The 15,012-nt window shown below is 40.9% G+C and overlaps 1 protein-coding gene and 1 long non-coding RNA gene across 3 annotated transcripts in view; one reads left to right on the top strand and one right to left on the bottom strand.

Moving 5' to 3' along the window:
* Positions 1-922: 922 nt before the first annotated feature.
* On the bottom strand, positions 923-1,680 carry LOC140064612 (uncharacterized). Its single transcript, XR_011847782.1, has 2 exons — positions 1,270-1,680; positions 923-1,061 (listed from the first exon to the last, which is right to left on the bottom strand). It is a non-coding gene; the product is annotated as an uncharacterized lncRNA (long non-coding RNA).
* Positions 1,451-15,012, top strand: part of ACLY (ATP citrate lyase) — a 40,302-nt gene continuing 26,740 nt past the window's right edge. The window contains exons 1-3 of one of the 2 annotated variants that reach the window (XM_072111679.1): positions 1,451-1,631; positions 10,756-10,948; positions 14,665-14,787. In XM_072111679.1, coding sequence (XP_071967780.1) covers positions 10,790-10,948; positions 14,665-14,787 — 282 coding nt within the window. In that variant the 5' untranslated portion in view covers positions 1,451-1,631; positions 10,756-10,789. The remainder of the gene's footprint in view (positions 1,632-10,755; positions 10,949-14,664; positions 14,788-15,012) is intronic. The other variant, XM_072111678.1, reaches the window with a different exon arrangement.

Genomic DNA, 15,012 nt, shown 5'->3' with positions numbered 1-15,012 from the left:
ACCAGGATCAAGAATTATAAACCAAGCACAGTTACATACTGGCGTGTGTCACCTCTGTCAGGTTCTGCTCTTCTTTTAGCTTCTTATGCCCTTGTTTTTAAGAAATAAAGGATTTTAAGATTATGCAAATGAGACTGAGGGACTCTGAGCTCCAAAGGTTTAAATGGAGCTTGGAGCCCCTTAGGCTCATTTGCATAATTGTTTAAACCTTTTTTTTAGCAGGTCCTGCCAGAGGGGGCACACACCAGCATGTAACTCTGATTGCTTTATAATACTGGATCCTGATGGTAGATGTCCTTTAAAAAATTTAGCAAATTATCAGGTTCCTTTATCTCAGAACCGAAAGCTGATTTACACAAACTGCTTACATACTATTTAGCGCTGCTGTTTTCAGGGTAAGCAGGGACTGCTTATATCATATATCACTATGAGGCATGAAGTCCCATCCGCTGCACTGTGGTCAGTAAAACAGCAGGGTCCACAATTCACAGATTGTACGTGGTAGTCTGTGGGTGCCTTAAGTTGCATGACAACAAGGTGCAGACACAAGGCACATTCTTCCGCCTTAGCCATGTAATGCTACTGAGATGTCATGTTTCCATTTATATTTGTCACTTGTGCTCTTTCACGCCCTGCAATAAATCATGTGTCTCTCTGGGGTTGTCTCCATATCACAGCCTTGTTATAAAATCCCTCGACTTGGCAAGTATTGGCTAGTATGAAAAAGGACTACCACGTCTAGTTGGAAAAACACGTCACTTTTTTCAATAAACTGCAGAATTGAATTAATTTTGAACTCCTTGAAGTTTTTAACTCCTCTTTCCCTTTCACATTTATCAGTTACCGTACATAACATGATGTTGTGTGACCATAGCTCATTCACACAGTTGTATGCTTTGCACATTCACAAAAAAGGCACACGTTTTATAGTCCTTTCCGTATTGTATTGTATCCACATCCTTTTTTTCAAGTCTGTATAGCATCCATTGAACCATTCTTTTTATGTCCATGTTCATTTTCTTATGTCCATTGACTTCTATTTAAATTTGTGTTCTATAATCCTAAAAAAAAAAATAATACATCAATTTTTTTTTCTTTGGAATGCTTGTTCTTGGAAAAAATGGACATACGGATGGAGGCATTATGCTGTATGAAAATCATGAATAGCATACTGACCTGAGAAACTGATGTGTGCATGGTAATCCCTTATATATCTGTTTGTAAAAATGAACTCATTGTATAAAGATCTAATCATTATAAACTATTTACCTTTGTAGCTAATAACAGAAAACTTCAATCTGGTGCATTGACTTTCTTCTTTTACTACAATGAGCACCTAGTCAGTGCTATGTTATTACAGGAACACATGAAAACTACATTTCCCAAGCTCCTCCGCGGCTGATAGATGACGTGGCGGGGGCGGTTCCAGTCTTGAGAGCCGTTAGGACCTGATTCGTTAGTAGTTTGCATGGGGTACACGTGGTGTAGACAGAGCCAATAGGAGGCTCGCTAGGTGATGTACCCATGTCAGCAGATGGTGAGGAGAGGCAGTGGTAGGAAGAGGGGGCTCTAAGGCAGCAACAAAAGGAGCAGGAGCTGGCAGAGACCTAGAGACAGGACGCCAGAGCCGGGTGAGTGCTGCTGATGCTGTGTCACTATGCGGAGAGACATGGCTACAGTCATCCAGGGCATAGCTGGCACTGACTGACCTCTGCCCTCTGAATGTGACACAACTAGTTTTATTCTTTCTTTGGACCGGTACTATTCCCAGTACCGACACGTCCATAAACTCAGGTGCCATGATGCCAGGATGATGGGATGGGCACCCACTCCCTCTGTTGGTATCTGTCACTTATTACTTGCTGCAGTTGAGTGTAAGTTTGCAGTAAGCAGATATTTATGTATAAATAAGTCAAAATGCAGAAAATTCAACCCAAATCCTTATATCCAGTGTGTGGACAGTCAGATGTATCGTCATGCCTTAGAGGTGATGCTATGATCTGCAGTGGTACATTAGGTAGGTACATACAGTATGTGTGTGCCTTCTAGGTAAGGGGCACCGGGGCAGTCTGACAGTATAATACCTGTGTATGACGGGCCCCCATGCCATAGCTTTATGTTGATCTTATTCATTGTGTGGTTTGGGTAGTTTGAATTGTACGGCTATAATATGGGTGTGAAATCTATTCCTCATGGAAAGTTCTTCTTCTGCTTGTCCCGTGAAGATATCCATCAGGAGGATGATGGTGGCTATGAATGAAGCGTGAGTTACTGTATAGGATCCACAGTCCTTCCTTTACTCCCACGTGTTGTACACATTTCGTAATCTTCTATCTATGATGTGTTAGTGTAGCTTATGAAAGTAGACTAGTAGTTGGTTTGCATGTATGATAGATGTGTGTGTATATAGCAAAGGACCTTAGAGGTGTATTTATAGTGTGTGTGTATATGTATGTATAGTGATGGACCCTAGAGGTGTATATATGGTTTATATAGTGATGGACCCTAGAGGTGTATATATGGTTTATATAGTGATGGACCCTAGAGGTGTATATATGGTTTATATAGTGATGGACCCTAGAGGTGTATATATGGTTTATATAGTGATGGACCCTAGAGGTGTATATATGGTTTATATAGTGATGGACCCTAGAGGTGTATATATGGTTTATATAGTGATGGACCCTAGAGGTGTATATATGGTTTATATAGTGATGGACCCTAGAGGTGTATATATGGTTTATATAGTGATGGACCCTAGAGGTGTATATATGGTGTATATAGTGATGGACCCTAGAGGTGTATATATGGTGTATATAGTGATGGACCCTAGAGGTGTATATATGGTGTATATAGTGATGGACCCTAGAGGTGTATATATGGTGTATATAGTGATGGACCCTAGAGGTGTATATATGGTGTATTTAGTGATGGACCCTAGAGGTTTGTATATAGTGTTGGTCTTTAGAGGTATGTGTATTGTGATGGACCCTAGAGGTGTATGTATGGTGTGTGTATAGTGAGGCATCCTAGAGGTGTATGTATGGTGTGTGTATAGTGATGGACTCTAGAGGTTTGTATATAGTGATGGTCTTTAGAGGTGTTTGTCTGGTATGTGTGTGTATAGTGATGGACCCTAGAGGTGTATGTATGGTGTGTGTATAGTGATGGACCCTAACGGTGTGTGTGTGTATATATTGATGTTCTTTAGAGGTGTATGTGTGGGTGTATAATGATGGATCCTCAATGTGTGTATAGTGATGGTGTGTGTGTGTGTGTGTGTGTGTATAGAGATTCATTCTAGAGGTGTATGCATAGTGTGTGTGTATAATAATGGATATTAGCTTCCATATTGATTGGCATACAGTGGTGCACGATAACAGGACTGATTTATGGACTGTGTAGGAGTTTGTTTCTGCATTTGCAGGCAGAGATATAACCTATGTAAACTTCTATGCAAAATCTGACTGGGTCCTATAACATGGGTATTGTCTTTTGTGTGTATTTTGTGACCTTCTGGTGTGTACTGTTGTGACTACTTCTTCCTCACTCCTGTAACGGTAGCCAAAGATGAGAGATGATTAAAATCTCTCTATTTTGCTGCCACCTTTGTGGGTGTCCTGTTTGGGGTCCATTAGGGAAGCTTTGTTGTGCCTCAGGTGCTAGGCTGATGGGTGAACCAGGGCACTTGTTGTGAACCATTTATTACTATGGTGATCGAAGGGAAAAGGAACCTCTGCACTAGTTTTGGTCTAGCAGGTGCTGTCAGTACCTGTCCATGGGAGATATTATCTCCAACTGAGGAGAGATGTGATAATTCAGGTTTGACCAGTATAGGGGTAAGGGCACTCAGTGTCAATGAGTTAATTCAGTTTTTGAAGCCAAAACAATGGAGTGGATTGATGGAGAACTGCTATTTGTTCTTCACCAGGTTCTGGCTTCAACAAAACCTAAACATGTGTCATGACCCTCATGATTCTAAAATGTGGGGGTCCTGGGTTTTGATTCCCCACTGATCACAATATAGATATCACTTGGTGAGATAGGTGAACCTTTTATAGTCCACCTTTATACTTGGAGAGGTTTGAAATGTGGCTTGTGTCCTGATCTGCAATGTGGGAAAGCTGATCTCCTGAATAATTTGGGAGAATTTTGTGTGTCCTATGTGCTAGATTCTACTTATTTTCTGTTTTCCTAATCCTTTGCTTTTTGAGTTCAACTTGTACCTACTTTTGACTAAATGCTACTTAAATTCTGCTTTTCTTATCCGATTCTTACAGCTTTCTTCCTCTTTGTTCTCCTGTTGTTTTTTTTTATCACATGATCAAACATAAGCCCATGTGCCCAAACATTAGGTACCCATTAACATGTAGAGTTTTCCATCTTCTGGGTTGGTCACAGTCTATAATAAGCATGTAGGGCACAGAAATTGAAAGTTCTTTTGCACATATCATTTTTAGGTGTGCCTGGGAGTGTGATACTATTTCAAAGGCATTCCTCTATTATATAGTCATCCAGGGTAATACTATTTTGTGTTAAGTATGCACTTCTCCACCTTGCATAGGTGTATTAATGGTGTATTAATGTATGCAAAAGTGTCCATACTTTAAAGGGCACCTACCACCACAAATCTACCTATAAAGGTAGATTGGGTGGTAGGTGGATCAATGGGACGTGAGGATAGCCCTTTTAAGGGCTAATCCTCACGTCCCCACACTTTTTTGATAACTTTTATTACACATATATTCAAATTTACTTATACGGCTACTGGGGCGTGCAGTAGCCGCATCTGAGGTTACACGAGGCGGCTACTCCACGCCCCGGTAGCCACTTTACCCCTCCTACTAACCCATCTTCGCCCTCGTCCGGCGATCATGCCGTCTGCGCATGCGCAGAAGAGCAGGCCCGCGCCTGCGCGGTCACTGCTCTGAAACAGGCGCGGGCCTGCTCTTCTGCGCATGCGCAGACGGCAGGATCGCCGGACGAGGGCGCGCAGCTACGCGGAGCTGCGCGCCGAAGATGGGTGAGTAGGAGGGGTAAAGTGGCTACCGGGGCGTGGAGTAGCCGCCTCGTGTAACCTCAGATGCGGCTACTCCACGCCCCAGTAGCCGCATAAGTAAATTTGAATATATGTGTAATAAAAGTTATCAAAAAAGTGTGGGGACGTGAGGATTAGCCCTTAAAAGGGCTATCCTCACGTCCCATTGATCCACCTACCACCCAGTCTACCTTTATAGGTAGATTTGTGGTGGTAGGTTTCCTTTAAGGGGGATTTCCCTTGACTAAATATTAATTCACTCTGCTAGATCAGGAAAATAGAACAATCTTTTAATTTGAGTCATTTCAAAGGGTACCTGCCAAACCTTCTTTTTTTTTTTTTTTTTTTTTTATTATTTTAACCTAAACTGATCCAAGCAGTTTTGGTATAAAATAATGACCTTTTTATAAAGCCCATGATTTGAACTTTCTGTTGCTGAAAAGTCAAGTAATAAGGGTTTACAACTTTATATCAGCTTATGGAAACTTACCTCTGCTAGTCTCGGGTTGGGCATTTGGGAAGGATATACCACTGCACCTCTTGCAGGAGCGCAGCTGTATACACACGTCACTCTACAGAATCTGTAAACATGTATTGCTGCCAGCCTCTATATACAAACAGAAGCCGGCAGTGATGGGATTATAGGCAGTTCTTCTTTTTCTTTTTTTGAGACTTCCCAACCATTTAAAATTATTATCCCAGACAATCCCTTTAAACCATGAACACATGATCACCAGAGGCCTGAATATAAAGACAAATGGGACTGGAAAAATTATTATTTCATACACTACTCAAAATTTTGGAGATGAGCATCTCTATCTATTTATTTATTTATTAATTTATTCATTTGAAAAACCCACTGATTCCGCAAATATGTCCTTCTTGCGTACCCAAAATTATACCCCATTTAAAGAAGCCTCTTGCTACAAGGTACAACACGTCTTCTTGTTAGACGCTCTGCTATTTCCATGCTGACTGTTGATCTTCTAAGTTCCTAATCGCTCTTCTGCCTCCACCCCTGTCCTGTCAGATCTGTCTTCAAAATGACAGCAAAAAAAATAATATTGTAGTAGTCCAAGGGCTCATCTGTAATCTGCAGCTTTGGTAATGGCCTAAATACAGGTTTTCTGTAAAGACATGATGTGATTTTTCAGCTCATGTATTGGGTGTATTTGCTCAGCTTTGTCTAGATTGATGCCCTCAGCAGATTTTAACCCTTCATAAATGCACCTTACCGATTTTTAATTTTGTTGAGAAGTGACAATTGAAATTCTTCAGCTGACTCTGAGAAGTGAGAGACTTTTTGGCAACTGTCCATTTGTTTTTAGTGAGTCATTATATGGGACACAATGGGGCATATTTATGATATGTTGTAGTTGGTGCCAAAAAATTGTCTAAAATGCCTTGCCAGACCTTTATCAAGGGATTTACGTCAGGGAATGTCCGCAACGTGACAGGATTGGGCCCTTACACCTCATCTTTTTATGGCCATTATGAGACTTGTATTTTTAGTGTTGTAGATTGCCGATAGGAAGCTTACACATCAGTCTACTTGCATTTCTTCAGTGGTGGTGGGTAGAGATCTTGTTGACCTCACTGCTCCCCCTCCGCTCTGTATTGAAATTCTAATAATAATTCCTTTATATAGCGCACGCAGATTCTTCAGCGCTGCACAGAGCTTGCTAGATCAGTCCCTATCCCCATGGGGCTCACAATCTAATCAACCTACTTGTATGTTTTGGAGTGTGGGAGGAAACCCACGAGAGAGAACATGCAAACTCTTTGCAGATGTTGACGTGGATGGGACTTGAACCCAGGACCTCAGTGTTGCAATGCTGTAGTGCTAACCACTGAGCCACCATGTTGCCCTATGTAATCTTACACATCAGCTACATTTTAGAACAAAAAACAGATAAGGAGGAAGAATAAAAGCCAAGATAAGTGGAGAAAGAAGCACTTTTTTTCTGTTTACAAGAAACTTTTTGTAATATATGTTGTCACTTGTACTACTGATTTTATGCAAAGCTTCTTGAAAAGTAATTGACTTTTCAAAGCTGCACCTACAGGGGTTATCCTGTAGAAAAAAATAAAAATATTTTTTGACATATTTACAGAACATGCCATAATTTTCTGATGGGGACATTATTTAACTTTACTATACATTTTCTAAAACCAGAATACAGTATCCAAACCATCTAATAAAGGTTTTTACCTACTTCTATAATATAAATTCTCTTCACGATTGTGTGTGAAGTCCCTCTGTGTACGAGCGTTGTCATTTTTGACCTCAGGTTTCACCTGCCAATCATCTCGCCATCGGTGATTCTGCATGTGTCACTTTCCTGCCATCGCCTTGCCATGCTCTTTACCGATCATGGACCGGTGTGTCAGCAGCAGGCGTTTTGTGAGGGAAGGTAGTGGCTGATCTTGCTGAATTAAGATCTTGGGGAAACACAGATAAGCAGCATGAAAGTTTAACCTCTGCAGTGCCTGATTCTCATTTTGGATCTGAGGAGTGAGTAATAGAGACAAGTCACATTTTGTTTTTTGAAATGTATCAAAGCCCAACCCCTGTGACTACCCCAGGATATTGTCAGGGTGCAAGATAAGTTATAAAACACAATTATATTATAATTCAAATTCTTATAAAAGGCAGTGAGGCATTTTTGCACTGCAGGTGTGATGGGCTTCTGCAACCTGTCTTTAAGTGAAAATGAGGTCCCTGGTGACAGGTTCCCTTTAAATAAAATAAAAACTTATGATGATGCCTGAATGTTATCTTTCATTTAAAGTCATTGGGGACAGATAGTAAGTTTCCGTTTATTTTTATAGACCGTTACCGATAGAAATAGTTATAATAAAGATTATAAATAAAAGTGAGGTATAGAGAAAAAGATCAGTAGATAGAAAAGCGAGATCAATAGGTAGGTAGAAATGAGATTTAGAGATAGATCGATGTTCTGAATGTAAAGTGTTAGGACTGTTAACGGACAGTGTTATCCGTTATGTTCAGTTGTGTTTCCCTTTATTTACCATCCGTTATCTCTTTGTAACAGAGGTAAATAAACGGAAATCCTAACGTTCTCCTAAATCCTAACTTCGCCTTAAGCTACATTCACACTGTTGTATGGGGGATGTATATACGGCCGATATACGTCCCCCATAGACGGCAATGGGCTCACGGCGCCCTATGGGAGCAGTACGGTACGGCACCGTACCGCTCCGTACCCCGGAAAAAGATAGGACATGTCCTATCTTCGTCCGTAGTACGGCGCCGTGCGCCATAACTTCCTATGGAGAGGGGCGGGGGTGAGCTGCGCTCACCTCCTCCTCCTCTCCCCGTGCACTGCCGTTGCCCGGTACGGTACGGGCGGGCAACGGCAGTGTGAATGTAGCCTTAAATGGGTTTTCCTACAAACTTCATGATTCTAATGGTAGTTTTCATGTTTGAGAACTGCTCAGTTCATTTCAATGGGATAACACTGATGAATGACTGATGGCCACACATAAGTACTACTGTGTACCCCAGTTCTAATAATCCCTGTAGCACCAGCAACTGGATCAGAGATGCATTAGTTAGTTAAAGGAGCCTACTACCTCCCATTTTCCCATATCATTGTGTATGGAAATGTACAAGTCTGCTGGATATACCTTTCTTGTTTCTAAGCTACCTGTCATTCTTTAAAAATTCTGTTTTATCTTTATGCAAATTTAGCTTGGTGCACCTGTATTCTTCTTCTTCTTGTGCTGTCCATTAACCAGCAGCGTGTGTGCGCTATATAAAGAATTATTATTATTATTATTATATTTGGCATATTATCTGATGCTCCCTGTAGAAAGAATGGCACGGCCCTGCCCCTTAGAAGCTAATTGGCAGAAAGATAAAATGACACTTGATTTGGAAACAGGTAGACGTGCCCCCACACAATGCTGGTTTTACTTTTGTGTTGATTTGACCATTTTATGTATGGTGGACACATTTACGCAGTGGTTCTGCTCCAGTACTTTTGCTCATCTGCTGCCGGTCACTGACTGGATAGTAACTAGACCCTAAGTATATTTACTTTACCTCAGTGGTGTAGGAAGGGAAAGCCATTAAAAAAAAAGATATTGCTGATCGCTTACTCAAGCCAAATATTCTGGCGACACTGCAAACAATGTTGGGTATAATATTAACTCAGAAAATGGATTTGCCTGTAGAAGTCAACAATGAGATGAGCGCTCATTTCTCCAGCGGGAGCACCCGCTTTTCCTCCTTTCAACCTGCGCTCCAGCGGTCATAGCACCGCATCTTATCTCCATTTCTACTTATACCTTGCAATCCGTGCCTGACGAAGGTCCGATACGTTGCAAAATAATTATTTTGATGAATTGCTATACTGTTTATTCTGGATTAAATAAATTCTCCTCAATTGTTGACCTATAAGGAGTGCCAAGTTATCTTTTCTCCATATATATGGTGTAGTAGCCTACTTGTGCACTCATATACTCCGACACATCGAGTTACGTGTATTTTTTCCAGAAGTCAACAGACGGACTGTCCACTTGGTATCCATTATCAGCTTCAGTATATCATGACATTTTCTACGTAGAATATATAGACTATTGTGTTTGCTAGTACAGTAAAATATGATTATATGAAATAGGATGTTTGGGAGGGACAAGTCTCGTGTCCTGTATATCAGATAGTCATGTATAAAGAAGCCCCAGCTTGGATTTCGTCATGTTAGTGTTGGGGCGTTCCTTTAGATTACTCATATATGATGCAGGATCCTAATGTTTTCCAGGCTGTCAGCCGTACAGGGAGGGAACTATTACTACAGGCCGTATAATTTCCTGCACAAGAACAAGGAGACTCTGTTCAGATGTGAGGCCGCTACAATTTTAATCCTTTGAGCTGCAATTATTTATTATGGAGGTGAATAGGTTTTGAGGTGAATGAAGGATAAGGTATAGTTAGTTCAGCACAACTCTGCATAGACGGAATGTATGATTTGGAGCAGAACTGCTCAGTGAGGGTCATCACATACAACCCGAGTAACAAGGTCCTTGTGCTGGCTCTATATCCAGGAATGAACACTGTATAGGCAACAGGACTCTCCTTATCCTAGTCCTCTCTAATGCTGTGCAGACCACTGTCCTGTACTATAATCATCATACTTTTACTACAGGACATGAATTTGGAAACTGACACCATCATATATGACTCCATCGAAGTATTCAGAAATCATGTTTCATGGACTGAACAAGGATCAGGGTCAAACTAGGACACAGTTGAATTTCCATCTCTGAAATGTATCTGTGTCTGTTTCCAAAAAACTGCCCCAAAAATAAAAATATAGGGTGACTTTTGCAGGGCCACACCTGCAGACCCACATCTTTAGCCCTTTAATAACCAACGCATATCATTTCCATGGTTATGTCCTGCTGAAGGTGCTCGTCTGTGTTTTTTCGTAACCCTGTACCATCTCCATAACTGAGAATTTGGAAAAGTTCTGATGCCGGGTATTTAAGTCATTGGATTTACTGTGGCTTCTAATTGGTTTAGAAGGAGAGGGCACCATGAATTCGCCTTGCATGGCAGCCTATTTCTTACATAGCTAGGATGGTAGTTGTTGTTTACCCTCCCATGTTGATCTCATTCTCAAAGCTAGAATAGTAGCTAGTAAGGATATTCTTGACACTTTATCTTACCCTGGATGTTCTCTTTCTATCAGTCACAGGTAGAATTCACAACATTCCGGCAACACCATGTCCGCCAAAGCCATCTCTGAGCAGACCGGGAAGGAGTTCTTGTATAAATACATCTGTACCTCAGCTGCAGTACAGAACCGCTTCAAGTATGCCCAAGTGACCTATGACACTGACTGGGACAGACTTGTTCAAGACCATCCTTGGCTTCTCACTGAGGTAAGCACAGCTGGCAAAATCTCAGGAGTTATATAGCCAGTGCTGCTGAACTAGAACTTGGTTTGATCACAATGGGTTTAGTTAGGATAATATGATATATAAATTATTTATGGTCTGCATGAAATGCTATTGGAGCTCTGCAAGTCTGTCTGGACAATTGAAGTCACAGCATGTCTCCGTGGACTTCTACTCCTCTCCTCCATGCAAGCAGGCTGTAATTTCATGTGATCAGATACATACATATGGTACAGTTTGCTAATGTTAGGAGGCTAAAGGATCCGAGATGATGTCAGCCTTGTCCGCTTGGGGAGGCCAAGTTCCGTCTACACCATCTAGATTTGGCTGCATGCAAGGCAAAGTTATAAAGATAAACTATTTTTGGCTAAAAGAAGGGTGTCAGTTAGTTAATAGGGCTCTTTGGGAACCTGTCACTAGCTGTATTTGTGAAAATATGGTTCCATTTAATGGGTAATTTCGTGAATTTATTTGATAAATCGTCAAGCCCTACTCTTTAGCCTGGTGGAATTTCACCCATTGCATTGAGAAGGTTTGAAGAATAACAAATCTTTTACGAAAAGTCCATAACTGAATAGCGCAGAGGATAATAGTAAACTTCTTAATATACTTTGTGTTCCTGCTGTACTTTTTTCCCTGCCCTTTTCCCTTATTTAAGTAGTTCATGATATAGATGATAGATTTACACAGAGAGCCAGACAGCTAAAGTTGGAGTTACCTTTTAAAGGAATCTAGAAGTTTGTAATGACTAAACTGTGGAGTTACTGGAAAGTGGAAGCTCCTCAGCGAGCTGAATCTTCAAGGGAAATATTATCCCTTGAAAGAGTTGAAGAGAACCTGCCATGCAAATTAACAGACCCAAAATAAATACTTCGCTAAAAAGCATTGCCCTTGTCCCTAACTGGCTCCTTCCATTTCTGCAATGCTAAAAAAATTGGTTTGTATACAACCTGATGTGACTCAAATGATACTAATGGGGTCTGGTATATGCGTTGCCCTGCCTCCTTGTTCCTGATTGACAGGTCACCATGCTGGGGCATGGTGCTGTATGTTACATTGAGAGAGAGCTCTGTAACATCATTGGGTGCGTCATGTCATGTGAGTAATGTCATCTAAGGCCCTGTTAAATTTGTAACATCTACACCATGTATTTATCTGATCACATGAAATCACAGCAGCCACCATCAAGGATGGGGAGGAGTAGAAGTCCCTGGAGGAGGTATGCTGTAATTTCATGTGATCCCATACATACATGGGCTGTAAGCACATAACAAGCATTAAATGTATGTACCAATGTTGGACATACATGTTCATAATCGTTTTTTTTCGCTCTATTATACATACCAAACCACTAAGAAAATGAGTGTATTTATAGTTCCAAATATTCCTTAAAATAGTCTACTTTATCCAAAACATAATATAAACTACAATAAATACAAATAAATATGCCTCCAATGTGTTCAGCATAATATGCATCTGCCCGGTCAAAAAGAGGGCTGTGTATACATGTATTACAACATTTATTAATTATACACTAATCCTATGGTTACATCAATCTAAAGTGCTATGTATCCAAAAGAAGTCCATATTTTGTAACACTCTAACAATCCAACAGAATGTTCCTCATTTACATGGGGTAGATGTTGCAAACATAACTGGATAAAGGACCTAAGATGAATAGATGGGAGGGGCCGGCTAAGCAGGACACGCCCCCTCTGATGCCAGATAATATAATAAAGTTGATTTTTAGCTGAAAGAGAGTGTAAGTTAGTTAATAGGGCTCTTGGGAACCTGTCACCAGACGGCTTCAAGATGCACTGCTCACTACAGGAGAAAGCAGCAGAGAAACGCATTTACTTTATGACCTATATTACAAAGTGCACTTTAAATCTGGAAAGTTGCGCTTTAAATCTAGAAGAATCCACAGCAATTATTGAAATGCCGAGGATTCACAACTGCAGGTTTGCTCCTGGTGATTTAGCTATTTTTCAAAATGCAACTTGTGAATGCACCCTCAGGCTCCGTTCACTGGCTCCTGCCTTTCCTCTTTAGGGCAAAAAAAATTATTTCCAGAACCCCTTCTGAATCTGCTGTGGGTAAACTGCCTAAAATTTAATGGTGATCCTACATTTTAACAGATGGTAAATTCTTCATAGTTTACTTTCCCTTTGCCTGGATCTGTATTTTTGCTTTTCTAGAGTTTTTTTTTTTTTTTCTTATTTCTAATTGAAATCTATGCATACTTAAATAAGGAAAAACCCTAAAACGCTGACTCATTCTTAACCTTGCAAAAAGTAATTTTGTGATTTATTTGACCCTTTCCCATAAGAACAAAATAATCTGCTTCCAAAACACGATGTTCCAGAGAGCTGAATGCAGAAGTCCTTGGAAGCATCCACTTAATGTTGATGAATGACAGGAGCGCGATCATTAAATCTCTGTATCTGCACAGCGTCCATTTGCAATCTGGCCAGGTCCCAAATCATTGAGCAATATCTAATCACCCGAGTGTTAATCTAGTTAATGCAGCGCTGCAGGGAACTCTGGGAGTCTGGGACCGTTATAAAAGTACAGTCATTACTGAATAAATAAGAAAGGTCAGTGTCTCGGCGTTCCCACCCAGCTCTGCTATGCAGTCTGCAGTAATGCGGAGTAGAAATCAGTCTATTACACATCTTATACAGAAGGGCGGTCTACTTTTGCGTAATATTAATGACTGTATGTTGATGAATATGTTTACTGTTGGGGTTAACACTGGGATGACGACTACTTTATTCAGTTTGTAATGATATAACGTATTTAGTTGATCTTATATTTGGCATGTTATTCCTCATCTATCTAGACAGACGCTGTATGCGCTCTGTATGCTTTAGGTAATGTAAGTCAGCTGAATATTTGTTTATCAGCTGCTCTTTTAATTCCCTTCCCCCAGTACATATATATACTTCACTCACCTGAGTATGCATGTCTGCCTAAATAGGGTTGTCAAAGACTCCAAAAACATGGCGCCACACTTGACCACGGTTTGTGTTGGTATTGTAGCTCGGCTGTATAAAAATGAATGGAGCCTATTTTCAGTACCATGTACTACCCATGGTGATGAGAGGAGCTGTTTTTGGAAGAAAGCAGCTATGGTTTTATGTAAAACCATTTTAATAAGGATAGAGGCATAAGCAGCTGGAGTCTAGGGGCAAAAATCTCAAAGTATCAGGTATGTCATACTTGCCACTTATCTTTTATTTCCTAGAAGTCTTCCATCGGGGTACAGTTAGAAAAGCGGTATATACTTTAGGGCTTATTCACACGGCCATTATGGGGGCAGCGATCTGGTCGCATAATATGACCCTTGTGGTCATGTCGTCTTGTTGGACGGCTGCTTAGATTCCTATGGAGGGAGGGTGAGGAGCGCCCTCCCACCCCCTCCTGTTCCTGTGCTCACCCAGTATACGGCCCAGGGCGAGCACATGGCTGTGTGAATGCAGCTTAAGTCAGCCCCGTTTCCATTGAAACTCTCTTGACCCCCATCCTTTCCTGCTTGGGTATAGATAGGGATGACAAAGCAAGCTACTCACCTATAACATATGGGATTCCCATGAGGGTCCCCCCCCCCCCCTCCAAAGTCAGAGCCTATTTGTTCTGGTCTGAAACGCCGTTTATTATATTAACCCATTTTGTTGCCTTTGTTTCCTTGTGTCTTTCAGCCTCTGGTAGTAAAACCCGACCAGCTCATTAAACGTCGTGGAAAGCTTGGGCTTGTCGGAGTGAACCTTAATTTGGACCAAGTGAAAAGTTGGTTGAAGCCACGGCTGGGCCATGAAACCACTGTTAGTATCTCTTTTATACTAATATAAGTTGCCCGTTATATTGTAGTCTCTTCCTTCCAGGCCCATAGTCATGGGTTATCGGATGCAGTCTCTTTATATCTCCACATTGTGCATGTATTTTTGTGCATCTGTTACTAATTTTGACTTTTTATCCTCTGCTACTTCTTCCCATGTACTTTTAACTATGGTCTTACTTAACATATTCTTCTCTGGAACTTTAGATTT

This window comes from Engystomops pustulosus, chromosome 6 (assembly GCF_040894005.1).
Source record: "Engystomops pustulosus chromosome 6, aEngPut4.maternal, whole genome shotgun sequence".
Taxonomy (NCBI): domain Eukaryota; kingdom Metazoa; phylum Chordata; class Amphibia; order Anura; family Leptodactylidae; genus Engystomops; species Engystomops pustulosus.
The sequence above is the reverse complement of the archived record's forward strand: the minus strand, read 5'-3'. Positions and strand labels throughout refer to the sequence as shown.